This window comes from Trachemys scripta, chromosome 10 (genome assembly GCF_013100865.1).
Source record: "Trachemys scripta elegans isolate TJP31775 chromosome 10, CAS_Tse_1.0, whole genome shotgun sequence".
Lineage (NCBI taxonomy): Eukaryota > Metazoa > Chordata > Testudines > Emydidae > Trachemys > Trachemys scripta.
The window spans coordinates 16808456-16836083 of NC_048307.1; the positions used below are offsets into that span (position 1 = coordinate 16808456).

General features: G+C 45.3%; 1 protein-coding gene across 1 annotated transcript; it reads left to right on the plus strand.

Annotated features, from left to right (window-relative positions):
* GPR139 (G protein-coupled receptor 139) lies at positions 1-27514 on the plus strand. The gene is made up of 2 exons (XM_034784971.1): positions 1-131; positions 22889-27514. Exons 1-2 carry the CDS (start codon positions 11-13, stop codon positions 23821-23823), a joined length of 1056 nt encoding a protein of 351 aa, XP_034640862.1. The 5' UTR covers positions 1-10; the 3' UTR covers positions 23824-27514.
* The last annotated feature ends 114 nt before the right edge of the window (positions 27515-27628 follow it).

The window sequence follows — 27628 nt, forward strand, 5'->3', positions numbered from 1 at the left end:
GGACAACTCAATGGAGTACAATCACATCCACGTCCACAACGGCTCCCTCCTGGCTCACCACAAGTATGGCTGTGGCTTGGGATATGTACCTGTCATCTACTACAGCTTGCTGCTCTGCCTCGGGCTGCCAGGTGAGTGCCACCCTCTGCCCGGCTCTCCAGCGGCACCCCCACAGGCTCTGCCTGGCCCCAGAGGATCGCCCTTAAGAGATGAGGTTTGCCTCGGTATATTTTAAAAGCAGAGCCGTGACCGTTTGTTTAGGAGCAATCGACTTGTCCTGACAGCTGAACTCAGCCAGCAAGTGGAGAAAGTTTTTAGTCTTTAAGGAAAGATTCCGAGGGATGGAGCGGAATTATTCTGTCTCCAAACCATTTTAGAATAAAAAGCAAACAGTCTTGGAGCCACTTACGCTGGAGGACAGTTGTGGGAGCGGGGGGCGGGTGTTGCACGTGCATATAGTTATAGGTCAACGGTTAGAAAAAGACTCATCCAAAATCAAGTCCTGTTTGCAGTGTATGTTCACTGAGATCCTTTTTTTTTAATGACATATCCAAGGTCCAGCTACTGCACAGAGCTCCAAGAAAATTCTGATGTTCAGAGACTTTGGTTGTTTGCAAAACAGGAGTACTTTCTTATTGGCTCACTTTCATTGGTACAGTAAAACTGTACATAGTCTCACAGATAAATGTGTGTGTAGAGGAGCAAGGCATTGTTCTGCTGTGAATACATTTATATTAAGGACAGGAATCTCTACAGATCCAAATCTACAAGACAATAATTCTGCTTTTGGATGGTATTTCTGGTTAGTTGCTTGTTTTACATCATTAGGCAAACCTTCTCTCTGTCTAAACAAATAACAGTCTCTTCCTAACATTGTTGCTAAAACTTTAGAAAAACTCCAGGCATTATCTTTAAAAAAAGAGGTGGTGAATTTCTAATTAAAGTTAAATGTTGTAATATGTGATGAGTGTGGAACTTTTAATTTTTAAATACATGGGAAGCTTGTTTTATTAAACTATGGGGATTAACATGAGACATTTCTTATGATATACTTATTAGGACATGTATTTTACACGTATAGGTAATGTTTTTTCTCTTCTCTTTAATGAAGGGTCTGTCTTCTTCTCTTTAATAGGGGGGGAGAAGGAGGGGTTAGCAAACAGTTCCAGTTGCTTATAATGCACCTGTCCAAGTGCTCGCTGGTTCAGAACCTGATGTACATCGTCTCAGTTCTTAATCAAGTTTCCAAAATAATTAATTTGGCCATTTCAAGTAAAATGGTATTGAGGACTGGAGGGTTCAGGGGATTGGCATTGGGACATGAAGTCGTGTATCTGTATGTTGCCTGCCCATGTGAGGATTAATTAAAAATTGTTATTGTCAGATTGCTGCTGGCTTATCTCAGACCAGCTCCCAGTGGACAAGGGTAGCTTTAGGATCAAGGTATCTCAGATTCCACACGTGATCAAGGAACTGTGACTCCACAGAATTCCAGTGCAGAAAGTATCTGGTCAGCTAGAAAACCAGCATGCTCCAGGAGCCCATCCCTGTAGCCTGGGCAGCTAGTTGAAGAATCTAGTCAGGCTCACATGACCCACTGCTCCAGGAGTTGATCCCTCACCCACTGAAGTCAATGGCAGTACTCCACTGATTTCCTATGAGTGCAGTTGTGAGCATCAAAAGCTCATCCCAAGAATATAGACCAGAGGCTGGCTAGCCAGAAAACAAGTTCTCCCACAGAAAAGGGGGAAAGATGAGAAGTGACAACAGGAGAAGGGAAAGACAGGAGGGGCTCCTTGGTTTAACCAGGAAAGGTAGAACAGTCTGCCTCTAGAGTGTCAGTATGCCTGGAGCTTGCACTGCCATTAGACAGCACAAAACCCACCTCTGCCACAATTGATTGATTGGTATGTTTGTCCCAGCACAGGACAAGCACTGAGTAAGCTGTGGAGACTGAACTTTCTCACTCCTAGAAGTGGTCACGTCAGGTCAACACTCAGACATCTTGGTAGGGAAGACAGTCCGTGCTATACCAGTTCTATGGCTAAACAAAGGGCTTCAGTATCCAGGACTGCCAACCCTGCACTACATCCAGAAAAAACCCATGGTTTAAAAATTACTGTTTAAAAATATCTTTAATAATGATTCCTCTTGACAAGCAAGAATAGAGGGAAATGTTAGAACTTTTTTTTTGTCAAGATGAATCAATATTTTTGATAATGCAATATATAGTTATATACATACCCGGGTGTATTTAAAACATCTTGTAAATGGCAAGCAGCACTGATAAGATATTAACTGATTCCTAAATGCTTTTTTTCAGCTTAGCTACTTTTGTTTAGAAAATTATTCTTCAAGCCAGTAGTTCATACATTTTTTTGAATCAGACAGTGAGAGCCCTGGGTCTGAACAGTGGCTACAGTACATATGAAATTGGTACCCAGCACATGAATTGATATTCACTGTGCCTTTTTTTCTCATCTATAATTAAATTTTGATGCCTGGCAAATCATAGAGAACTGGAAAGTTAAGTCCTGTATTTAGCCACAAAGCATGTAAAGCACAGGCAAGCCCCTCCACTGTGCAGCCACGCTGTGCCTCAGCCCTGACTTGAAGGGACTCCACCAGGTGTGGAGAAAAGGTACAGTTTCCATGCTTGGCCTCTGGGCCATGGCAGTCAACAATGATGCCATCGTGGAGTCTGATACTGACACCTGCCCAATAGGAAGTGACCAAGACCACCTTAAGAATATACGAGTAGTAGGTTATTAGGAAGCAATGAGGTGCTACATCTACCTGAAATTGGGAAGATCCTTCGTGCAGACACTAGGAAATCCATTAATGAATGTTCTGCCTATACTTACACAATTGCAGATGTACAATACATTCTAATTACGAACCTACCATGATCCACCCAGGAATGTACACTTAGAGTTGGTGCATGACACAAATTAGCAAGGGTGATGTGAATATTTCCTGGAACATACATCCATTTGATTAGGAAAAATGGCACTGATAATAGTTAAAAAAAACCACACCAAAAAACTGCTTGATACTATGAGCCAAAATGATGCCTAATGTAACTCCAGTGAGTTCAGAGGAGTTGTATCAGGGATACATTTGGCTTACCTTATTCAATGTATGTTATCTGAAGATAATACTGGCATTAACATCCAAGAGAACTGTACATATATGGCATGCTGAGTGCATAAGAAATTCTTGGATTTCATTCTGGTATTGCACTGCTGCTTTTACAAAATATTGTAGGGGTATTTGAGTCTCCTTGTCTAAATGATAAAGACCCCGAGGTTCCCTGGTTTGAGCTAGTTTGTTTTTTTGTAATTCTGAGAACTTGAAAGAGAGGAAGATCTAGGTCCTGGCCTCACACACAGACATAGTGTCTGTGCAATACCTCGTTGAAATGCAAAAGGTTAATTCTTTGCCGCTGTTTTTAAAGGTGTGATAAAATCATTTTATTATTGTTTGGATTTTTTGTCCTACTGTAAAAAGGAAATTTCTTCAGCTCAACGGCTTTGCGTGGAAGCTGCATTGTGCAACGTGGATGCACGCAGCGTGCATTAAAGGTGCAAGAAGCCCTATCCCCTCACTCGTATGGCTCAGGCATAATTGCTGCCCCTGCTGTCAGGACAGCACAGGGATTGCTCCCTCCCTATCCTTCTAGGGGCGCGGAGAGCTCCAAAGAGGGAGGGAGAACAGGGATATGACCTCACCATACTGTCACTCCCTCCGATAGGCCTGTGGAGAGTAACTGGCACACTAGGAGGAATGAGCTATGCTGCACCCCCATAAAGAGGTATGGCAACAGATGTGCTACTCCTGTATGCCGGAGAGCCACCCAATGCAGGGTGGTTCCACACCACCCAAATGCAGATTTGTGCCCTAGAGGCACAGATGAGCCCTGAGGGAAGAGGAAACCTGTCTAAACATGGATGGCCAAAGGTTAAGTTATGCTTCCTGCAATATACTTTTGCGGGATATTCACTTGGGGATAGATGCTACAGACCCTCATTCACACTAGGTAACATCTTCTCACGTGAGTAATTAGCCTGTGTGACAGGAGCAAGGCTACAGAATCAGGCCCTTGATCTGCAGAATCCAGCCTCTCAATGCAGAAAAAAAGAAAATGTGTGTCTGGTAGGAGCAGAGTGCACAAAGGCTGCTGGAAATGTAGGTATTTCAGTAGTTCAATGGCTAGAAAGTGCAGTGGTTTAAAGGGACAATCCCCCTACAATGTTGTTGCTATGGTTAGTGTTTTCTGTGGGTAAGGGGATGGTTTCTAGAGTTTCTCTTTGGTGGGCTGGTGGGTTTAGTGAGGGCTGCAGGGGTGGGGCTAATGGAATTTTTTCTTGATTTGGTGTGAGAGCCTCAGGGGGGTGGGGGAAGCTAGAAAACATCAGTAGAGAAGAGGTGTTAGGTGTATGGGGCAGAAAGGAGAGGGAAGAATTGCTTTGAATCAGTCAAAATTAGGGCTGATGGGTGAAGAAACAAAGAACAACCAAGCTACCAAACTAGTCTCTTCTCTAGTAAGAGAGCTAGACAAGACAGCTGCAACTAAAGACACTTGCCCTCAAATGCCCCCAAAACACTGCTAGGAGAGTCAGGCACAAATGCAGCACTATCTCTTGAGGATGTTTGGCGATTACTCCAATTTCTGCTTCATTGGAGAGTGCAGCAGCAGCATGGTAGGGTTAGATGCAATCACCTATTCCAATTGGTTGTATACAGTACCACAGCTAGAATGAAGAAGGCAGCAGCAACAGCTTTCCTCTTATCTATGTGTAAGCTTTCCCCTTATCCAGTGGTAGAGTGTGCTTTTGGAGCGTATGCTGCATTGCTACTCTTGTTTACACTGAGAACGTGAGCAAAATTTGGCCCTGTTATGTGCAAGATATCCAATAACACCACTGAGCTCCAGAATGTACCATTGCTTACACTGTAGCTACTAGGGATAGACTGTGCTAAGTTTCAGTTACCTCCTCTAACAAGTGCTTTAGTAGAGCACTTCTGTTAAAGGTACCTTCAAAGGACCTGTCCAGCAGTGTTACAGCTTCCTGGGACAAAGAGCAGGGTTATGCAGACTCCCATGGAAACTGCCATCCTGGACTGGCTGCTTTCAGAAACAAAGTCTGCACATTCATTTCTCCAGCTCTACATGCTTTTTGGGTTCACTGCTCAAACAATATACATGGATTAAACTGCAAAATGGGGCCTTAACCCCAGGAAGCGGCTTTGGACATGCTTTGCGTCCGTAAGTGAAACATGGACTTCATGCAGGAGGCAGCAAGACCTATTTGTCAGAGAACGTCTGGGTTGCTGCAACCGTTTGAAGTCTGCTTGCAGTCAAGGCTACTGGCATTGGCCAAGTAGAGAAGGGAAGGGATGGTGTAGGAGGGGTGGACACATCACAAAGGGAAGAGCTGTCCAGGGTCTTGAAGATAAGCACAAGAAATCTTATGATGTGATGTAAAAAAAAAAAAAAAAAAAAGGAGGAAGGGAGGGATCTTAACTAGTATAATGAGAGGCAAATCAGGCCCAATTATTTCAATGGAAGTTGAGGCACCTAGCACCTGGAAGGATCAAGCTCAATGTCTTTAAAGTGTAACCTTCCTTGCAATACACTTCTGGAATGGAAAGAGAAGACTTGGACAGTTGTAGTTTTTTTACCTACCTAAACGCTAAAGGGTGCAACACAGTTAGCATGATAGGCAGCATAGTGCCAATGGCGTGGGGTGGGGGGCATACAAGGAGGCTGTAGTTTTGTCAGTGTCATTCACAAGGAATACACAGTAAATACTGAAGTGGGCAGTGGTAGATGTATGTTTAGCATAGTCCTTAAAAAGTGTATTTGAACCATGAGGACAAATTTGCCCCATCCATTCTGGATTCTCTGCATCTGGTAAATTAAATCCTCTTCAGACACAGAAAATCTCAGAGAACAGCCAATGAGAACTGTTTGCTGGCCACTAGAAGTATGAGGGACATGCAAACTCCACTGCATGTTATTCAGCAATCAACACATAGTATTCCTGTTTCCAGGCAACTGAGTAAAGTGCATTGGATCCTTTTGTATCTTATAGACCAGGGGTGGGCAAACTTTTTGGCCTGAGGGCCACATCGCAGTTCTGAAACTGTATGGAGGGCTGGGTAGGGAAGGCTGTGCCTCCCCAAACAGCCTGGTCCCCGCCCCCTATCTGCCCCCTTCCACTTCACGCCCCTTGACTGCCCCCCTCAGAACCTCAGACCCATCCAACCCCCCCTGCTCCTTGTCCCCTGACCGCCCCCTCCCGGGACCCCCTGCCCCTAACTACCTCCCGGGACCACACCCTCTATCCAACCCCGTCCTGCTCCCTGTCCCCTAACTGTCCCGACCCCTATCCACACCCCAGCCCCCTGACAGGCCTCCCGGGACTCTCACGCCTATCCAACCACCCCCTGCTCCCTGTCCCCTGACTGCTCCCCTGTCCCTTATCCAACCCCCCCCCCCGCTCCCCACCCCCGTACCATGCCGCTCAGAGCACTATGACTGGCAGCTGTGCTGCCCGGCAGGAGCTTGCAGCCCCGCCGCTCAGAGCGCTGGCGGCACAGCGAGCTGAGGCTGTGAGGGAGGGAGAGCAGTGGGGGAGGGGCCGGGGTTAGCTTCCCCAGCTGGGAGCTCAAAGGCTGGGCAGGATGGTCCGCGGTCCATAGTTTGCCCACCTCTGTTATAGACTCATAGATTTTAAGGTGAGAAGGGACCATCGTGATCATCTAGTCCAGGGGTAGGCAACCTATGGCACGCGTGCCGAAGGCAGCACATGAGCTGATTTTCAGTGGCACTCACACTGCCCGGGTCCTGGCCACCGGGCCGGGGGGCTCTGCATTTTAATTTAATTTTAAATGAAGCTTCTTAAACATTTTAAAAACCTTATTTACTTTACATACAACAATAGTTTAGTTATATATTATAGACTTATAGAAAGAGACCTTCTAAAAATATTAAAATGTATGACTGGCACGTGAAACCTTCAATTCGAGTGAATAAATGAAGACTCGGCACACCACTTTTGAAAGGTTGCCGACCCCGATCTAGTCTAAGGGTTCTCAAACTTCACTGCACCATGACCCTCTTCTGACCACAAAAATTACTGCACAACCCCAGGAGGGGGAACCAAAGCCTGAGCCCACCCGAGCCCTGCTGCTCTGGAGGTGGGAGGCAAAACCAAAGCCTGAGTCCCACCACCTCAAGGAGGGGGGCCAAAGCCCCAGGGCGTCATCCCCGGGCAGGGAGCTATAACCAGGTGGTGAGGCTCAGGCTTCAGCTTTGGCCCCGGCTTCAAGCCAGTCTAACGCCAGCCCTGGTGGCTCCTTTAAAACGGGGTCACGACCCACAGTTTGAGAACTGCTGATCTAGTCAGAACTCCTGCACATTGCAGGCCACAGAACCTCAGCAGTGTTTTTACAGTGTATTCTTAAAATAGGCCCCTAACCTCTGGCTGAGTTACTGAAGTCCTCAAATCCTGGTTTAAAGATCGCAAGTTACAGAGAATTCACCATTTACACTAGTTTAAATCTGCAAGTGACCCATGCCCCATACTGCAGAGGAAGGCAAAAAAACCCTAGGGTCTCTGCCAATCTGACCCTGTGGAAAATACCTTCCCAATCCCAAATATGGTGATCAGTTAGACCCTCAGTATGTGGGCAAGACAGGAATCATATCAACGTAACTGCAAGACAGTAATACTACAGGAAGATTTGCAAATGCGGGAATGGATCTATGCTGTGTTCCAAACTGGAAGAAAGAACTCCGTTCAACCATTGTTCATTAAATGGAGTTCACACAATAAATGGGCACTAAATTCTCCAGCACCCATTTTAGTCAACGGGAATCTTTCCATTGACTTTAATGAGCACTGGATGGGGCCCAAAGCGTGTGTATGGTTCCCTGTTTAAGCAGGGGCAGAGAGTTGATTGGGCAGCACTTCTGACAGATATGAGACTAAGACAGTAAGAATAAGTGACTGATCTGAGATGTTATACTCCATTAGGTAGGGCGAGTGCATAGAGACAGACAGAACTGCTGCATAAGCGCTTGAAATGAGTTACTTTCAATGGCAAAATGATTGTCTGTTTTTTAAAGAATGATGGATGCTGAGGAAAAAATAGATCCGTAGCAATCATCCTGCACAAAAAAGGGTGACAGGAAGGAGTATGTATTAGAGACCTTTAGTCTGGTCAATATGTCTGGGGAAGTGTCTGCTAAACTGTCCCCAGTTGGACTACAAGGTCACTGGAATGAAAGGCAGCATCCATGTTATTTCAGAAGGGGACATCATTGTGAATCAGATGTACAGTACAGAACACAACTGCAAATTTCCGGACATATGAAAACAAGGGGTATTGTGTGTTTTTTTGCCAGGTCAAGGACTGAGTGGGAAGCAGTGGTGTTCGTGCTGAGACAAGGTGCAATACATGGAAAGCTTAGCAGGCTGCAAAATACAAAGACGTGTGGAGGGGAAATTACTAAAATTCGTTTATCTGGGAAGAAACATTCGAGCAGAGGTTTTTCCTGGAAATGACAGTGGTACAAAATGTAGAGCAGAGTCAATTTTCATGTTGAGCAGGCAAATATTTGCAGAGCCCCCAGGAGCTGTTCTAGGAGCGGAGGATCTTTGAAAAACATTAGGTATCTTTATCACACAGTCCTGCTATCCTCTCCTCCTTCCCCCACCCATCTACCGCTCTGCTTTTTAATGCTCCCTCTCCTCTTTTCTTTCTGCTCGCCTCCAGAAAATAGGGGGCGTGACTCAGCAGAACTAAGTCAGCAGGAGCATGTCCTTCACAACATAAATCAAAACAACTTACCCTATGCAAAAGAAACAGAACAGGAAGATTCCCCAACCTGGAGCTCACCCTGCATTCAGCACCTGGTACAGAGCCCCTCCCTACCCACAGTCATTTTCTCCCGCAAGAGAAGGGGAAAGTGAAGCTAGACTTAACCCCTTGTCTACTGGGGACCCTGCAGTGCCCCTGCACTCTATCCCAGTCTCCTTCCCCTGAATTAGTACATGAATAAAACAGTCAGATGTCCAAATTCAGGGTGTGCTGTGTCTGCCTCTCTAATGGTGACCTGGATGGAGGGGACTGTAGATAGAGCATCTTTAGGACAGCACCATATCATTTTCATTAATCCCATCTGGCTACGTCCTACTCTGCTTATAGGGCAGGTGGGACTGTTCAGAGGAGACAGTAGAGAACAAAGCAGAAACCATGCTGCAAGCCTGGGACTAGCAATATTTAGGGAGACCCAAAGGAGTCACACATTATGTTAGCATCAAGCAGGGGCCTCTAAAATAAAGTGTTATTTATAGTTTGCTTCACCAGAATTGTTCAGTACTGCATGGGGCCCTTCTAACACACCCCAGGCCCTCAGATAACACCTGTTTAACTTCTTCTCCCTCCTTGGTAAAAAAAGACAACTCAGTCTGGTAACTAAGGGTATGTTTCCTTTAGAGGGGTGGGGATTTGTTAAAAAACTTGAGTTCCACTCAAATTAATTAATTGATTGCCAATTAATTTGAGGGAGCTAACATGTTTGTACTTGCAAGTGGTGAGACTCCACAAATGTTTGTTTTAGTACAAATGATTGTGGAGTACCCAGACTAGCACATACAAATGTGTTAGCTATCGCAAGCCAAAAATCTCTAGTGTCAATATACCCTCCATTGCTAAAACACAGCCAAATCCTGAGGGCCTTACTAAGGGCTTGTCTACACTGTGGGGAAATGCACTGTATGGGGGTGTGATTTCTAAAGTGCACTGTTGTATTGTGCAATAATTGGTCTGTGTGGACACTAAAGGTTCCCTCGTTCACTTTAACACAATGCTGCTTTAAAATGCACTAGAGAACCTTTAATGTGCAATAGGTTAGTGCACTGTAGAAATTATACCCCCATACAGCGCATTACCCCACCATGTAGAAAAGTTTTTAACTCACTCCTTCAGGCAGAAGACCCATTATAGTGTGAGCAAAGCTGGCCCCGAGATCTGAAAGCGTGGACTCCCACTGAATTGGGTGACATGTTAGGAAGCCCAAAAGGCCTGTACTTGTGGATCTCTCTACAGGAACAGGACTTAAGTTAATACAGAGCTAAATCCTCTCTGTTATTACTTAGTAAGGACTTTAGGATATGGCCCACAATGAAATTCTGCACCATCTCCGCCCTTAATTTCCATCTTGCACTGTTCATATTTGTATAAGCATTGTGGCGTAAATTTTCAAAAGAGTCTAATGATTTTGTGTCTCAATTTTGACTGCTCAGCTTGAGACACCTTAAGGGCATCTTGATATTCAGACTAGCACCGAGAATCCACCTTTGAAAACCAGGCCCCTTTAAGTCACCTCAAATTGGGCAGCCAAAATTTGAGGCATCTAGAATCACTTTTGAAAATTTAGGTCTGCCTTTGCCCAGAGTGACTTGTCCAAATATTTTGAACCAAAAACTAAAACCCTTGCATATTCTTGGCACTATTTTGTTAAGCATTCTTTGTCTTCATTTAATACAGGTATCCATTAGGGAACCATACCACTCTGGTAGGAAGACAGCAGCCCAGATCTTGAGAAGCTGAGTTTGGGAATTTTTTATCCCCCCCACACACACACTTGTTTACATGCCTTAAAGTGCTCCCTGCCATTCTCCCCCAAAGCACTTCTGCATTGCAGTTATAATTGAAGAAGTGGTGTATCACCATCCATTCTATTTCAGTTTTGATCAGGAGACCATAAAAATGCTTGAGGACAGTACACCTATGAGGCTCATTTCCTTCCACTTTTGTGTGCTTGCTTTTAAGATACATTAAAACCCAGCTCATTAAAATAATGGACACAAATATAATTTGCGAGGTATTGGTGAGGTGCATAATGAAAAAGGTGCTTATTGTTACAGATTTAAAAATAAATATTCTTAACCTCTGCCCTCCCCAATACCCAAAAGTGTTTCTGCAACCTGCTTTGAGCTTTTTCAGTGTGGTCAACTGTAATAATGGGCCTGACCCTCTGAGGTGCTGAGTGCCTCCCTGAGTACTAATGTGCCCTCAATTGCTACTGAAGTCATTGGGCCTGATTCTACTGTCACTTACTCCAGTGTAAATCAGGAGTAACTCCATTGAAGTCGATGGAGCTGCAGTAGCATAAAACTGATGTAAGTGAGAAGCGAATCAGCCTTCAGTGGGAGCGGAGGGCACATAGGATCTTGTAGGACCAGTACCCGTGTTGTTGCAGTGCAGCCTTCTTCACAATACTACCAGTAGGTGGGGGAAGGAGATTGGAGACTTAGAAAGGTGTAGTGTTTTATCTCCCTGTCTATCGTGGGCAGTGGGTGAAACGTCCCCTGGAGGAGGCAAACTCCTTATCCTGCCTCTTCCGCCCACAGCCCCACCCACACTCCACCCCTGCTCTGCCCCAGGCCCCACCCACCGCTGACTTGCCACTCGCCTTTTCACACACACCCCCGAGATCCTTCCCTCTGCTCACCTCCTCCCCTGCCCACCTGCTGCTTGCCTCCTCACCCCGCCCCCACCAGACCCTTTCCTCTCCTGCCACAAGACCCCCTCCACCACCTGCTGTGCAGCTGGCTCACCCTGCTGCTGTTCCCCCTCCACCCCCCCGTGTCACCCTCTCCGCTTTTCACCTTAAAGCACTAACAACATTCCCCAAGGGAACTGAACAGGCTCAATTGCCAGATAGATTCTTCTCTGCGTGGCAGGGAGTTCGGTGTATGCTGTATAGAGAGAGACGAAAAGCCAGGCTACCTGCGCTAACCTGAAGCCTAATCTCTCCGTTTGAAAAAGTGCTTGTCAGTGACAGCCTGCATTTAGGCGGTAGTTTAATCACCTTTCTTATACAGAATTCCCTGCCAGATTAGTTTACTTAAACTGGATTTGAATAAAATGACTAGATCGAGAAATAGACTCACTGGCTATGTCAGCTCTTCCTTGAGCCAGGTTAACAGTTACTTCTTCTGGGTACAGAGAATAACGGAAGAATCGTCATTTGGAAACTTTTTTTAACCCCAATAACACATTTTCCTACAATATAAAAGCCAGCTGAATGTGGCCAAAGGCTTCCTGGGCATTGGCAAATACCTGTTAAAGGGCTTCATTACCACTTCAGTGGCTCTTTAGCAGTTTCAGTGATCTCTGCAAAGCTTTTTCACTGTGTAAAGTTAGGCTATGTCTACACTACTGCAGTAAGTCGACCTACCCTACTATGCAACGCCAGCTACATGAATAATGTAGCGGGAGTCGACGTACCTGAGGTCAAGTTACCACGGGTCTACACCATGGGGGGTCGACGGGAGAAACTCTCCTGTCGACTTACCTTACTCTTCTCGTCGGGGGTAGAGTACAGACCCGCTAAATTGACCGCTGGTGGATCGATCTCAGAACGTCGATCCCGGCTGTAGTGTAGACCTGCCCTTACTCATGGATCACCTCCGCTTGCCTCCTCATGTCTGCCACTGACTCCCCACTCACATTCTCTCTCTCTCTCTCTTTCTTTCTCTCTGTCTCTCACACGCACACCGCGGGGAGTGGGGAATGGGGAGAGACGCGGCCGGCAGCTGTGGGGACCTCCAAGGGGGCAGGGGGATGGGGTGGAGGAAAGGAGAGGAGGAAGATTCACCCCAGCAGCAGCAGCAAGTTCTGGAAGCCTCAGGTCAGGGTCAGAGCAGAGAGGGGAGGAGGCAGGAGTGGGGGAGGGGGGCACCACAGCCCAGGTGTTGCCTATTATATCCACTGCCTATGCTGTCTATTATAACATACACATAAAAAGATGCACTCACACTGTATATATGTACACATCTATAGAGGTACGGACGTACATACACGGGCCTAGATTCTCAGTGGCTCCTATGCATTCCTTGCACTTCCTGTGCTCTGTGGATCCCATGGACAGGGAGGAGGCGAGGATGGAGCAGAACGTTCACCCTGCATGCACAAAGAGCAGCCTTGGAGAGATTGTGCCTGCCTGAGTTCAGGCTTACGGTGCTGCTCCCCACTGCCCCCTACTTAGGGCCACGGCATAAAAAGCCACAATCCATCCCACAGTAGATCAGGTGCGTTAACACAGGGGCCTAAAACGCCTCACACTGATGAGAATTAGGATGTGGTAAGTGTGAGGAAAATGAGGCCTGTATTATATCACACACACTTTCCTTCAGTATAGTACATTAGTCCTAGAGTTGTACCATTAGGTCTGCTCCATCAGTCAGGCTACAAAAATCCTAGTCCAGCAGCCTAGGAAAACCCAAAGGCCCATGCTGTGCAAGTGAAATGAATTACTCACTGTCTGCCAGACAAGTTACCGTATAGACCTGCACTTAAAAACCCTGGGTGCGCTGACTGGCTGACTAGGCTGAAAATGAATACTGGCCAGTGGCCCTCAACAGAGTTACCTTGTAAATGCCCTTGAAGAGCTGAAGAAATGGATCATTTGCTCACAAAACCATCTATTTTGTTAAAATCTCTCTCTGGTTCTGACTAGCCAGTAACACCCAGTACTACACTTTGGGAAGGGTACAGAATACATAGTGCTCTTCACCAGAGCAAGGTGCAATGGCTAATCAGTACCATGTACCAGGAAAAGGAGGCGGAAGGCCAGTTTTCATTGTCAGACTCAAGTCTGAGGCATTGATCAATCAGCGCACCCAGAATTTTTTAAGTGCATGTCTGCAGTCACTAATTCAGTTTCACCTACATATAGTGGAGTTTTGAGTGACCTGAACAGCTGAATAATAGGGTAGTATTTTTCCCAGGCAGCCTAGTAAGTCTTTTCTATTTCCAGTTTCATTTTCTTCCTCCAGTTTGAGGGGATGGTCAGTCAACGAACCCAGGATTTTTAAGGATGAGTCACATTAGAGCTTTTTCTTGAGGAGCCCTTCCACATACAATTATACCATAGCCTTTGTGCTGCCCTGTTTCTCCTTCAACATGGACCCTCTTCACACCGTCCCTTGCAGTTCTGCTCTGGACTTTGCCATCTCCCACTACTGCTTGCGCTGCAGAATGACACGCTTTACCATTGTGCCTGGTGAGAGATGAGACACACAGAGAAATGGTTTCACTTGACTCGTCTTTCCCCGCAGGGATGCGTGGGTGAGCACGTCCCATTCTTTGGTTCCCAGACAATATGACAATAAATAAATCAGCCTTTTAAATCACTTCTCACAGGTATCCTCTGAGGAAATGGAAGGAAGATGTGCTGTATCAGTTGCAGCCTTAAGGTATCACATGAGTGAGTCACCTGGCAAGCCCTGCACTGTTTAACAAAGCTCTTGACCACAATCCACCATATGGTCACGGGCGAATTTTGCTCCCCTAAGCAGGCGTACGTTCACTGAATTTGGCCCATATTGCATTAGGACAGATCATCATTTACACTGTAGCACTGAATTTGTAGAAAATATTGGGGCCACCTTATCTTCGTTTTTGATAAATGCGATCTAAGTTGTTCTTGGGCATATAAATTAAACAAAAATTCTAGCCTTCTACAGCAGGCACTATTAATAAATGAATGTTTACCACAATATTTATTTTTCAAAATGGCTTCTCCTTTATAGTCAGTAGCAAAAGTCACCCCTTGGCAATGGTCACAACACAGTCACCACCGAGATCTCCACACCAGTGGTTTTCAACCTTTTTTCATTTGCGGACCACAAAGAATTTTGAATGGAAGTGCAGATCCCTTTGGAAATCTTAGACATAGTCTGTAGACCCCCAGGGAGTCTGCAGACCACAGGTTGAAAACCACTGTCCTTACAAAGTAGAAGATAAAAACTATGGTAATCTCAGATGTGGTAAATGTTGCCATTTGATTCTGTACTGGCAATCACACTAACATTTAACTACTGAGAACGGTAAATGTCTAGTTTTTAATGTTGTCTACTGTTTTACAATACATCATCTAGCTCTATCAAGCATCATTGTTCCTCGTTGTATATTTTCTAGTACTTTGAATTTAAATATTCAGGATTTCTTTTCATATATAAAGGGCCTGTCAATATAGTGAAAGGAAATCATTATTTGAAAAGTTAAAAAAATGAGATTACAATTAAAATTGTATAACAATTAATGTGAAATGCAGGAAGTTGTAATATTTGACCTACAGAATAATTTTACACACACGCACACTCACTCTCTCTCTCTCTCTCTCTTTAGCGACAATCTTATTCGGTGAAAGGCATCCCTTATATAGGGTTGCCAACTTTCTACTCACACAATACCGAACACCCTTGCCCCACTCCTTCTCCAAGGCCCCGCCCCCTGCTCACTCCATCCCCCCTCCCTCTGTCGCTCACTCTCCCCATCGTCACTCGCTCGCTCATTTTCACCGGGGTGGCTCAGGGGGTTGGGATACAGGAAGGGGTGTGGGCTGGGGGTGTGGGCTCTGGAGTGGAGCGGGAGGAGGCTCCGGGCTGAAGCAGTAGGTTGGGATGCGAGAGGGGTGACGGCTCTGGGCTGGGGGTGTGGGTTCCAGGGTGGGCCAGAAATTAGGGGTTCGGAGTGCAGGGGCGGGGCTCTGGGCTGAGGCAAGGGGTTGGGGTATGGGGGTGTGTGAGGGCTCAGCTGGGGGTGCAGACTCTGGAGTGGGGCTGGGGATGAGGGGGTTGGGGTGTAGGAAGGTGCTCTGGGCTGGGACCAAGGGGTTGGGGCACGGGAGGGGTCACGGGTCTGGACGGCGCTTATCTCAGGCAGCTCCCAGAAGCAGCAGCATGTCCTCCCTCCGGCTCCTACGTGGAGGTGTGGCCAGGCGGCTCTGGACACTGCCCCTTCCGCAGGCGCCGCCCCTGCAGCTCCCATTGGCCGTGGTTCCTAGCCAATAGGAGCTGTAGAGCCAGCACTTGGGGTCCCTTTTCGGCTGGGCATTCCAGTCAAAAACCGGACACCTGGCAACCCTACCCTTATATGACCTTATGGATTGTTTGTCACCCAGTAAGCAACAGCCATAGTAACTTTATTTAGCTAGTTTATGATACTGAACTACCAAACCACACAGTGTCATAACCCTGCTATCCACTTTAAATATAAAGGAGATTTCACTGCATGCAGAGTCTGTTTGTTATGTACAGAATATATTCCTCAAAAGTAACGAGTGTTTCTGTTTCCTGCTTAGAGACACTCAACTGCTATTCTTTAAGCTCACAAGCTGTGATAATAGGCAACTGAAGTATTTCTATAATTCCCCCATAAAGACAGATAATATTTGAGGTATGACTATAATCCAGAAAAGCAAGGAAACTAAAGGATATATTGTGCCTTTCAGGCACAGACAACACTTGAGGAAGGTACAGAAAGCGCTCCAGGAGGCCAGGTGCCTGACAAACACCCTCATCACCCAGAACCCTGGGGAAGTGGGAGAGAGGATGAGCACTGCACAATCTTCTCCGAGGGTACAGAATCTAACTGCTTGTGCACCTGACCAGATGGGCACCCCTCTACTCCCTCCATATCTGTCAAGGTCCCAGTGGTGCTCGCTTTGCATTGCACAATCCTTGTGCACTGAACTCCATGGGCCCAGACCCTATCCCCTTTTGCACCCCCACAGGGGCTGAACGCAATGTTTGTTGCTGAAATTCCTAAACCTGAAGTGCTCAGGCTTTATAGAAAACACTGTAAGAAAGGATCATCTTTGACATGATAAGCAGAGCTTGGAAGAGTTTTTACTTGGAGCTTGTTTACACTAATATTTAGTTGACGGCAAGCTGGGGTGTGGAACAGGAGTAGATTAAAATGCATAAGGGAACTGTTAGTGTGCAGCAGCAGGGTTCTCACAGACATTTAGTGATCAGCAGGCTAGTGTGGGGTAGATTTACACCCAGCTTGCAGCAAACTAAGTGTTCATGTAGACAATCCCTTGCTGTAAAGTCCACTGGGATTTAACACCAGAAGTAAAGGCAACCAACGACCATCTCTCACTTCAGGCGTTTCCCTGACAGACGATCTCTCTTAGATGCCTAGAACCCCAAACACATAGGGCTATAGAGGTCAATGCCAATGCTCTGAATTGCACACTGAAACACACAAAGTCAAGCAGACTTTGGAGGACAGATGAAATTGTCTCCTTGCATAAAGCCCGGCTGAGTAAGCAGGCAGCCATGTACTGCCCTAGCTGAGGTTTCTGAATGATGTTTGTGTGCAGCTCCCTATTGAGTGCACTGCATTATTCCAGTTTGGATAACTGCGGTGGAAGGAACAGCCATGCAAGAAGGAACAAAGCTCTCCTGGACACTTTTGCTACCTGGATATTAGAGACCCCCAGATAATATATTGTTAGGGCAAGAGGCAGATAGATCCCCTCGATTGAAGGGGATACATTGAACAGTTGCTCCGCGCCAACCCACTAGTCTCATCTCTTGCAGCCTCCATCCTTGGGTCTCTGATAGATGTTAGGAAAGCCAAAGTCCTGCACTGCAGTGAGCAATGCCAGCCTAAACTCACATTTGTCACCCCCTAATCAGCTCCCACAGCAGTGACCAATCCATTCAAAGACACCCACGCAATGATTTTAGTTCAAAGACTCAAGCCTGAGGCCAGTTTATTGACATACATACCAGTGCACTGGGGTGCAGTCCAAAGACTGACACCCTGAGGCCCGCTCGCAGGCGGGTTTTTATTTCATTAAACCGCAAGCAAAGTACAAACAATACGTCATGAGTTAAGAAACTAGGGTTGGAGTCAGTCCCTCCCCAAACCGCGAGTTAAGAAATTAGGGTTGGGGTCAGTCCCTCCCCAAACCGCGAGTTAAGAAATTAGGGTTGGGGTCAGTCCCTCCCCAAACCGTGAGTTAAGAAATTAGGGTCGGGGTCAGTTCCCCCCCCCCAGGTACCTTCCTCATTTTTCCAAGAAGTGGGTGTTTATTTGGGTAGAGGGGCGCTTGGTGGTTTTCCCCAGGGGTGGTACTTGGCACCAGTTTGGGTACATTTCTCAAGACACATGTTATTTTCCGGGGTCTTTTGGTTAAAGATTGGGGGGGGGGTTCCATGGGACGCCTAAAGAGGATCTATGATTGGCTATTTTTGCAGATAGCTGGAATCACGGAGTGGGTCACAGATCACCCAAAAGAGAAGCTGCATGAGTTAAGAAATTGCATTTAGCTAAAGTTGCCTATTGCTTCACACAAGTGGTTATTATATTTCATTAGTCATGAACATATTTCATTAGTGCTGCTGCTGGGGCTTTTCTTCTATTCTTTCCCTCCTTGCCCCCCGCCTCCTCTGGTCATGACCCTTAAAACCGAGTTTGGCAGGGAATTGTGCAGTCTGGTCTAGTTCAGGCCCTGGCCTGTACTGCTTTGTGTAAGGGTAGTTAGCATAACAGATCTCTCTCTGTTGGAGGGTTTATTTTGGGGCCTTCAGATTCACAGCTCTGGCTATTAAAAAGAAGGCCCCCCTGCTCTATTTCCCCACAATTCCAAATCACTGGAAACACTATTTCACTAGGAGGGTGGTGAAGCACTGGAATGGGTTACCTAAGGAGGTGGTGGAATCTTCATCCTTAGAGGTTTTTAAGGCCTGGCTTGAGAAAGCCCTGGCTGGGATGATTTAGTTGGTGTTGGTCCTGCTTTGAGCAGGGGATTGGACTAGATGACCTCCCGAGGTCTCTTCCAATGCTAATATTCTATGAATGATCTTATCCACAAGTGGCCAAAAAATGTCCAGTAAGAAACATGCACCACAGTGTCCAAGTCAAGCCAACCTGAATTCACCCATGTGCTCACTACACCTAACAGACCCAGCAATCGGGTCTCTGCACATGCTATGGTGGAGGAGGACATTTTTTATCTTTACCACCACTAGAATGCATAAAAGTGACCTGTCAGGATACAGCAAAAAGAGCAGATATCTGGGAACCACCCTGACAATTGCACAGGGCAATATATTATTGTCATTATGGTATGGTCCACTGGCTGAACAGCATTCTCCCCAGTTTCACTAAGCACTAGTCCTGGAGAGGGCTCAGGAATACCACAGAGAAGAATTCTACATTGCCAGGGAGATGGACAAAGTGACTACAAATGAATCAGTCTCATGAAGTCTCCGATGCCTCTCTCCATACTTTACAGAGCAATGAAGGCTATTCCTGAACTCTCTGCTGAGGCATTATCATGCTGGCAGTTTTCTGCTGAACCTCAGTAATGGTGTTTATATCTGTTCTCACTAAGTAAATGATATTATTGTATTTCATATCACCCAGCCAGCAAAACCACTAATGTGATTCCAAGGAAAGTTTTTCCAATACAAGATACTGTAACCCTTGCAGAAAAATTGGATAGCGCTTCCCTGTACTTTGTCAGATCAATTTTCTAATCCAGCTCAGAGGGCAAAACTAGCTGGCACCTTGGTATACACTGTTACTGCTGGCCTTGGTGATGGAGGAGCAGAGAGGCAGAAGCTGCCCGTAAATCCATTCAACTGTGGGGGCCTAGAACTAATCAACACCTCCCACAAAGCAGGCAGGAGGAACAGATGGGGAGGGAGCATGGCCAGGGAACCTGGAAGATGTGCATATCTAGCTTCATTGTTGAAGCTCTTATGAAATTCCAACCAGAACTTCTGACGGGGCAAATTGCCTCACAGACACAGCCTCCCTCACTGCAGCAGGGTACGGGTGACTCAAGTTTACAGTAATCTCAAAGGAGCAGTGGCGTAGCTAGGTTTTAAGTGCAGGGGGAGCAAACATAAAAAAGGCGCCCCCCCTTGGCTCCTCTTCCGGCTGCTCCGCACCCCCTTCCCTTGGCTGGCTCCTCCAGCCGTGCCGCGCTGCGCTCCCCCCCCCCACTTGGTTCCTCCAGCCACGCTGCGGCCATGCTGCGCCCCCCCCCCCCCTCAGAGGGGCTCGGTCCGGGGCGGGCCGGACGCGGGGAAGGGGTGGCGGGCAGGCGCTGCTCGCTTCTCCCGGGGCTGAGGGGAGCAGAGCAGTGGGGTGGGCAGCAGCTGGCGAGATCCCCTCACAGCTTCCTGCTTCCCTCGGCCCAGGCAGCCCAGCATTTTTTTTCAAAAGCGGTGCCTGCCGGGCTGGCGCTGGACTCCTGCAGGCAGGGCGGGGCGGGCAGCACGGCCGGACTCAGGAAGAGCCATTGGGGAGGGCGACGGGCGCGGCCGGAGGAGCTAAGGGGCTGGCTCCTTGGCTATCGTGCCCCACGCTCAGTGCGGCCCCAACATTGCTGCGGCCTCCTCCTGCGGCGGCTCAGGGCTCGGCGGCTGAGCGCTCCACAGCTGGTGGGCAGATCCCCTCTCCCCGGCAGCTTCCTGTTTCCCTCGGCCTGGGCAGCCCAGCATTAGCAATACCCCGCCCCTTGCTAATGCTGGGCTGCCCGGGCCGAGGGAAGCAGGAAGCTGCTGGGGAGAGGGGATCTCGCCAGCTGCAGAGCGCTCAGCCGCCGAGCCCCGAGCCGCCTTAGAGGCAGCCGCGGTGATGTTGGGGCCGTGCTGAGCGTGGGGCGCGATGGCCGACGAGCCGGCCCCTTCGCTCCTCCGGCCGTGCCCGCCGCGCCCCCCTCCCCCCCAAATGGCTCCTCCGGAATCCGGCCGTGCTGCCCGCCCCACCCCTTGCCTGCAGGAGCCCAGCGCCAGCCTGGCAGGCGCCGCTTTTGAAAAATGTGCTGAGGTGAAGCGGCTGCTTCCCTTGAACCCCCCAGCTATGCTCCTGCAAAGGAGATGGATACACTGGGTATATTCAAGTGACAAGATGTCAGGCCATGAAACAGTAATTTCTCAGTCACATTAAGTTTTCTGAGTCCAGGATTTTTGTTACTGTATGTTGTTCATTCTATATCTGATTGCCATATAGCAGATCCTATTGAGAGACCAAGGTTTTCTTGAAAAACAAGGAAATGGAGCACTCTGCCTACCACAGCCCCCTGATGCTGCTCTAAATTGAAATCAATGGAGTTACACCCATGTAAGATTAGCGTAACAGAAGGAGAGTCAGGCCTGGTATAGTCCTTAATGACAGAAAAACTAATTTGAAAGAGAGTCTTAAAATAATATTCTGGGCAAGATTCTACTTTACGTTTCATATATATGGTTCTGGCACCTTGATCACGTACTGTTTGGTTTAGCCATTCTACAAGAGTTTGCTTTGTTCCAGGATGTGATTTTAATCATTCTCTTGAATTTTGGTTAATTCCAGAATTGAGATGTTGATGGTGGTTACTCCTGTCATTCATTTGTGTGACCCTTTTCTCCACTAGCTAAAAACCTGCTTTGAGAAAGCAGGCTTGGGAGGCCTTCTAAAGTCAAGAGTTGTCGTAATTGCCAAGTGATAGTTAAATAATATGCATTCTCATTTCAGTTTTAGGACACACGTACAAGGGCATCATTACTTTTACTTACATAATTTCTGCTCTTTCTGATTTCAAGAAATCCTCATAATTTCTCTTGATTTGCCTTGGGAGAGCAATCTGTAGAAGAGGGAGAGGTAATTACAGCATTTATGAAAATGTCAAACACAAATATTTGGCAAGCCATACTGTCAGTAAACCAAATCTCCATCTTTGTTTAAAGCACTACTGTGGCCACTCTAGCCGATTTAATCAATCTTTGGATGGGACCAATCTAGCATACCTTACTCTGATGAAACTGCCAATGGTAGCAATAGGAGTTTTGCCTGAGACAAGACTGCACGATTGGACCTAATGTAATGTAAGCTCTGTGATATGTTGGCAATTTATTGCTGTGCTATTTAAACAGCATGTAACCCTTCTTTTAGGCATAAAATGATGGGCATACTGGACAGTGGCCATGGGGCTGCAGGCAAAATCCTGTCTGAGCCAAAGAGGAAGTGTACAGGATTTCTTCAGTGGTGTTGAGTGAAATCATACATAATTCAAAGAGTTTTACTCAAGTATAAAGGTTTAATTTGAACTGCATTTTTCCCCTTAATGGCTCAGGAATACTCCAGTAGCAGCAACAGATACAAGGCCTCACAGTCAGAGATGTATTCTTAAGGAGTATCTCTGGTTAAGCAAGGAACTGTTTGGGGAGCAGATGAATCTGGTGGCATTAAGGTTGATATGGATCCTGAATGAAGAGCTAGCAAAACTGTCATGATAGAAAAGGCCTGTGAAGTGCTGAGAGCCTCAGGCATGGTTCTGAGTGCCTCACCCTGCTCAAGTGAGAATTGAAGGCACTCATTTCTCAGGAGACACTCAGCACTTCACAGGATTGAGCCCTGAAATGGTCAAATTAAGATGACCTATCAAGGGCAGTTTGATTTCCAATCCTTTTCCCTAGGTTTCAAACACACTCTCTCTCTCTCTCTCTCTCAGGGGAATCAAGTGAGCTGTAACAGAGTCCTTTTTATACCTTCTTTTTTTCCTTTCTGTCACTAAAAAGGGAAAGGAAAAGGCTGGGGAAAAGAAAATGAAAAACAAAAGTGGGGAGGGGAACAAACTGGAAACCAAACCAAAAAAGGGTTTTTTTAGTAAAAAGAAAAACACACAACAAATTTTTTGGGGGAAAAAATGAATATTTTCCACACCAAAATATATATTTTTGAAGAAAAAAAAACGGGGGTGGGGGACGAATACATTTTTCATCAAAAAAAATTTTGAACAGAATATTTTGACCAACTCCAAACAACAGTCACTGCCTCTTCTAAACAGAACAGCTAAACCTGGCTAAACACAGTGGTACAGGGCTGGACTGAATTGACAGACTGACTAGATTGAATTAGGCACAGCCAACATAGGAGTTCACTCTTTGATTTCTTGAACTTTAATGAAGATAGTTCTGCTACAGCATGCCTGAAATGTAGCTCCAGCTCAATCAAACATTGAAATAAGGTTAACTCTACCTCCCATGAAACTAACTGAACTTTTCTGTCTCCACAGCAAACATCCTGACAGTCATTATCCTATCGCAGCTGGTGGTTCGCAGGCAGAAGTCCTCGTACAACTATCTTTTAGCACTAGCTGCTGCTGACATACTGGTACTTTTTTTTATTGTCTTTGTTGACTTTTTGCTGGAGGACTTCATCTTGAATAAGCAGATGCCTCAGATACTTGACAAAATAATTGAGGTATTGGAATTTTCTTCCATACATACGTCCATTTGGATTACCGTGCCATTAACAATTGATAGGTACATAGCAGTATGTCATCCGCTTAAATATCACACAGTTTCCTATCCAGCTCGTACTCGAAAAGTCATTGTGTGTGTTTATATCACCTGCTTTTTGACCAGCATCCCCTATTACTGGTGGCCCAATATTTGGATTGAAGACTACATAAGCACATCTATACATCATGTCCTTATCTGGATCCACTGTTTTACTGTTTACTTGGTACCATGTTCCATTTTCTTCATTCTGAATTCAATCATTGTGTACAAGCTCAGACGAAAATGCAATTTCCGACTGAGAGGATATTCCACAGGGAAAACGACAGCCATTTTGTTTACTATAACTTCTATTTTTGCCATACTTTGGGCACCAAGAATAATCATGATACTGTATCACCTCTATGTATCACCTTTAAACAACACTTGGTTGGTACATATCGTGTCGGATATTGCCAATATGCTAGCACTGTTGAACACTGCAATTAATTTCTTCCTCTACTGTTTCATTAGCAAGAGATTTCGCACAATGGCAGCTGCGACACTAAAGGCTTTCTTTAGGTGCCAGAAACAACCAGTTCAGTTCTATACAAACCATAACTTTTCAATAACTAGCAGCCCTTGGATTTCCCCTGCCAATTCTCACTGCATCAAAATGCTTGTTTACCAGTATGATAAAAATGGAAAACCTATAAAAATATCACCATGAAAGGAGGATTGTTAGTGTCTCTGGATGCATCTTCTTTTCAAGCGGTTACATCTCCAGAATGTAAACTGCTGACGTGGCTATTTTTAAAAGTGGTCAGCTGATTTCATTTCCCTGACAGACTAAAGGTAGATCAGACTGTTAGCAGAGAATGGGAGTACTTCATTTTGAGAGTCGGAATAAGAAGGCAAAATGCCTCTTTCCTGTTACATAGCATTTTGAATATGCTTTGGAGTACAAATCTTTATGTTCAATTGCTATCATGTGTCCACGTGCAAGCATTGGTGCAGTACAGTTGTTGGGGGAAAAGCCACGCCGAAGGTGTTTAATTGCAACCATAAAAGAACTTCTGTGACCATCTAGTTGTCTTCACTATTGACAAAGTGAATGCTTTATGTACTGTGGAAGGTATCATTTGCACTGCGTGCGCTTGCCTAAAACGATGTGTCATTTCTAACATGAAATATCGCTACACGCAGTCCCTGCTATTGAGGACTTTCTGCAGTGAGCAATCTGTAAGACATTTGAACTGTGACACGCCCTTCCAGGCTCACTTGAACTCCAGGCTTCAACTCAAGGCTCAAGGATGGATATTTCACCTGTTATAGCCTTGGCATGAAAAGCAATCCTGCTATCTGCCAATATTTATATGCTTTAAGTTGTTTTATCTAAGACCGAGGCCAGAGGGGAGGGGTTGGAAGGGAGGGGGAAAGAGGTTTCTTCAGCCAAGAACAAAAGTAGAATATTTCTCCAGTGACTTTAATTAGACTCTCCAAAGGCTCATAAGTTTGGGGCCCAATCCTGCAAGGTACAGCGATCCCATGGGGCCCAATTCTGTGAGGTGCTGCATGTGCACTGACCAACGTTTTGAGATTAATTTCAGAGAGATTTGGGTTGGGAGGCCCTCAGGTGTGTGAGCCTGCTCTGCAGTTACCCCAGAGTGTCAACTCCTGTCTCCTGGGGCTGACCTGGCTCCTGGAGTCCCAGCTCCTACCCGTTGGCTCTCTAGCCCTAACATGTAGATGGGGTCCTCCTCTTGTGATGTTGCACACACACACACACACACACACACATGGCCCTTGCACTGCTGGATTGCCAGCCCCAACGTCCCGCTCCTACACTGCAGGAGATAACACCATGAAATCAGGAGCTGGAATTTTTGGTTATAAATGGGAGTCTCCCTGACGTGCTAGGAGACTTAGTGAGTCTGGCTATGCGTTTAATGCGAAATATGGACGCCACAACTCCCTTTGGAGCCAATGAAACTACTCAGCACCCCACATGACTGGGTCTTTAGAAATTATACATACAAAAATTAAATATTAGAACCTGTTTGGGCTATGCTATCACAGATTTATCATTTAGTTGTTTAGTTTAATAGTCAAAAATCTGTGTGTGGATTCAACATATTAAAGACTCCACAACAGTAAAAACAAAGACTACCCAAAATACCTGGACAGTGAATTTTAAGGTACTTTAACTAGGATAAATATTTAAATTCTCTTCCTCCACACCCATAAGAAGCATATCAGCAACAGTGGTAGAAGACACAGGAAGAAGATAGCTACATCAGGCTACTGAGAGGCATTTCATTTGCTATTATCCCTCTTTGTTGTTGGTATGTGGTCTCACGAAGCATGCATCATAACACGTAAATTACTTGTGGAGCACTTAACACAGGCCTTAATAAAGAGTGTAAGATTATGTTTCCTTGCCTGGTAAACACGGGCACAGCTTTGTCAGTGAGCATAGGGGCTTCTCAACTGATAACTGCAAAAAAGAGAGAAGCTCAGGGTTTGCAAGGTGTCAGTGTATGTGCCTCATTGTGAGCAGGAAGCTCACAAAAGACCCAATGCTGTGACATCCTGAGATCCTCCTAGAGGGGGAATAGAGGGCACTCAGCACCTCCTAGAACTAGGCTCAATAAAAATCTGTAGATATTGAACAGTCTGCCATACTTTGAGGTCTTACTATGTTTTAAGAAATGCTGAGTACCCATGAGTCCCAAGGGCATGATTCCCCACTGCCTTGCTCCTCGTGTAGCCATTTACTCCTGTGTAAAGTGAGTGCAAAGTAGATGTATACAGCAACCAAATAAGAATGCACTGTGCACAGGCATAAATGACAGCACAAGGCACATGAGAGATCAGGTGGGTGAGGTCACATATTTTATTGGACCAACATCTGTTGGTGAGAGAGACAAGTTTTTGAGCACACAAGGTACAAAGCAGTAAAGGATGAAATCCAATCTATCTGGTCCGACAGATCTTTACTTACATGGGAGTAGGGCTTATTTGGGAAAGAATGAGACTACTCAAGCAAGTAAGGATTTGTAGAATTGGGTCCCTTATGGTCAGATCCTCAGCTCCACTGACTTCAGTGTGAGTCCAGGTTGCTCAGTACTAAAACCTACCTTGTGATCTTTTCACACTAATCTTGACAAAACATGATGTATGCAAAACAGTAATTGCAATAATAAAGCATAAGGAAACGCTAGGCCTCTAAATGTGTCATTTTCGACAACTAAATAAGGGTAAAATTATTAGCTTCTTTACTACTGATTTACTTATTTATTTATTAGTCTTTGTCCTTTCCCCCTCCATTCCCCAAGCTCTCTCTTTATTCTCCTTCTGTGTAAATTGGTATTAACCAAAGTTTACCTTTTTAAAAAAGGTACTAGCTATTTAATTTTGGGAAAGACACTGTATTGATCTCTTTTTTATTTTAAATTTGTTATGAAGAATGCTAGTCTGAGTTACATGTGAATAAGTCAAAGTGCAATATACCTATATAGAGTAAGCTGTTCATTTTTGAGAACGTATCTAATATTGAAAACAAAATGTATTTATATGAACATTTCACTATTCTACTTAATATATTAATAACCTTACATAAGTAACTGAATGTTTAGGTTTTTTAAAAAAATGCATATATTTCAATTCAGTATATGGAATAATCTGCCATATACATTGTGTGATTTGTTAACTTTTCTTAACATGATGTTGGTCCTGCAAACTAGCAGTGTAATCTCTCTTTTTTTTCCTACTTATATTTTTAATTTTAATAAATGGCCATATTTAAAATTTTAAAACTCTTAGTGTGAAGATGTCATTTCTGAACTAAAGATATTCCACCAGGTTACTGTAATCTTCTTTTAAAAAAAAAACCTCACTACCTTTTTCATATCAGTCTTTGAAATAACATGGTATTATTTTCATAGGTATTTAATCAACCAGTTCATTTCCAATGATTTTGGGGCTTTAAGGGCTTGATTCAAAGCCCCATTGAAGTCAACAAAAAACCTCCCACTGGCTTCAATGGGGTTTTGATTAGGTCATAACTTATTAATAATAAACATTCTGAAGCCTTTTTTGTGGGGGGGGACAGTTTGGGAAATAAAGCCTTGACTTTTTAGTCCACCATATGAGAGCTGCTGTTGATGATCCTTGCCTTTTTTGGTTTTGTGAAGCATCTTGCAATGACTGTTGTTAACTAGCCAATGTCTTGCTGTATTCTTTGTACCTCCTAATTTTCTTATAGTAAAAACTTAACCAAGCATTTGCTGTCTCACTGTTTAGGAAAATAAAATATTCTGGAGACAGAAGTATCTTGGTTGCAGAGAGGGGATTTCCTACTTGATTTAACTTATATTTCAAATACCTACAATTAGAAAAAAAAGAAAAAAAAAAGCTGTGAAGAGAGAGTCTGACAATTACTTGCAGGCGTATGTCCTTGAAAAATCACAGCTATGAACAAAGTCATTTTTAAACACAACGCTGAGTATATACAATTATAATAATGAGACCTA

Coding starts and splice junctions, on each gene's coding strand:
- GPR139 (XM_034784971.1), top strand. CDS start 11: ATGGAGTACAATCACATCCACGTCCACAACGGCTCCCTCCTGGCTCAC. Junction 132..22,888: donor GCTCTGCCTCGGGCTGCCAG/GTGAGTGCCACC, acceptor CTGTCTCCACAG/CAAACATCCTGACAGTCATT.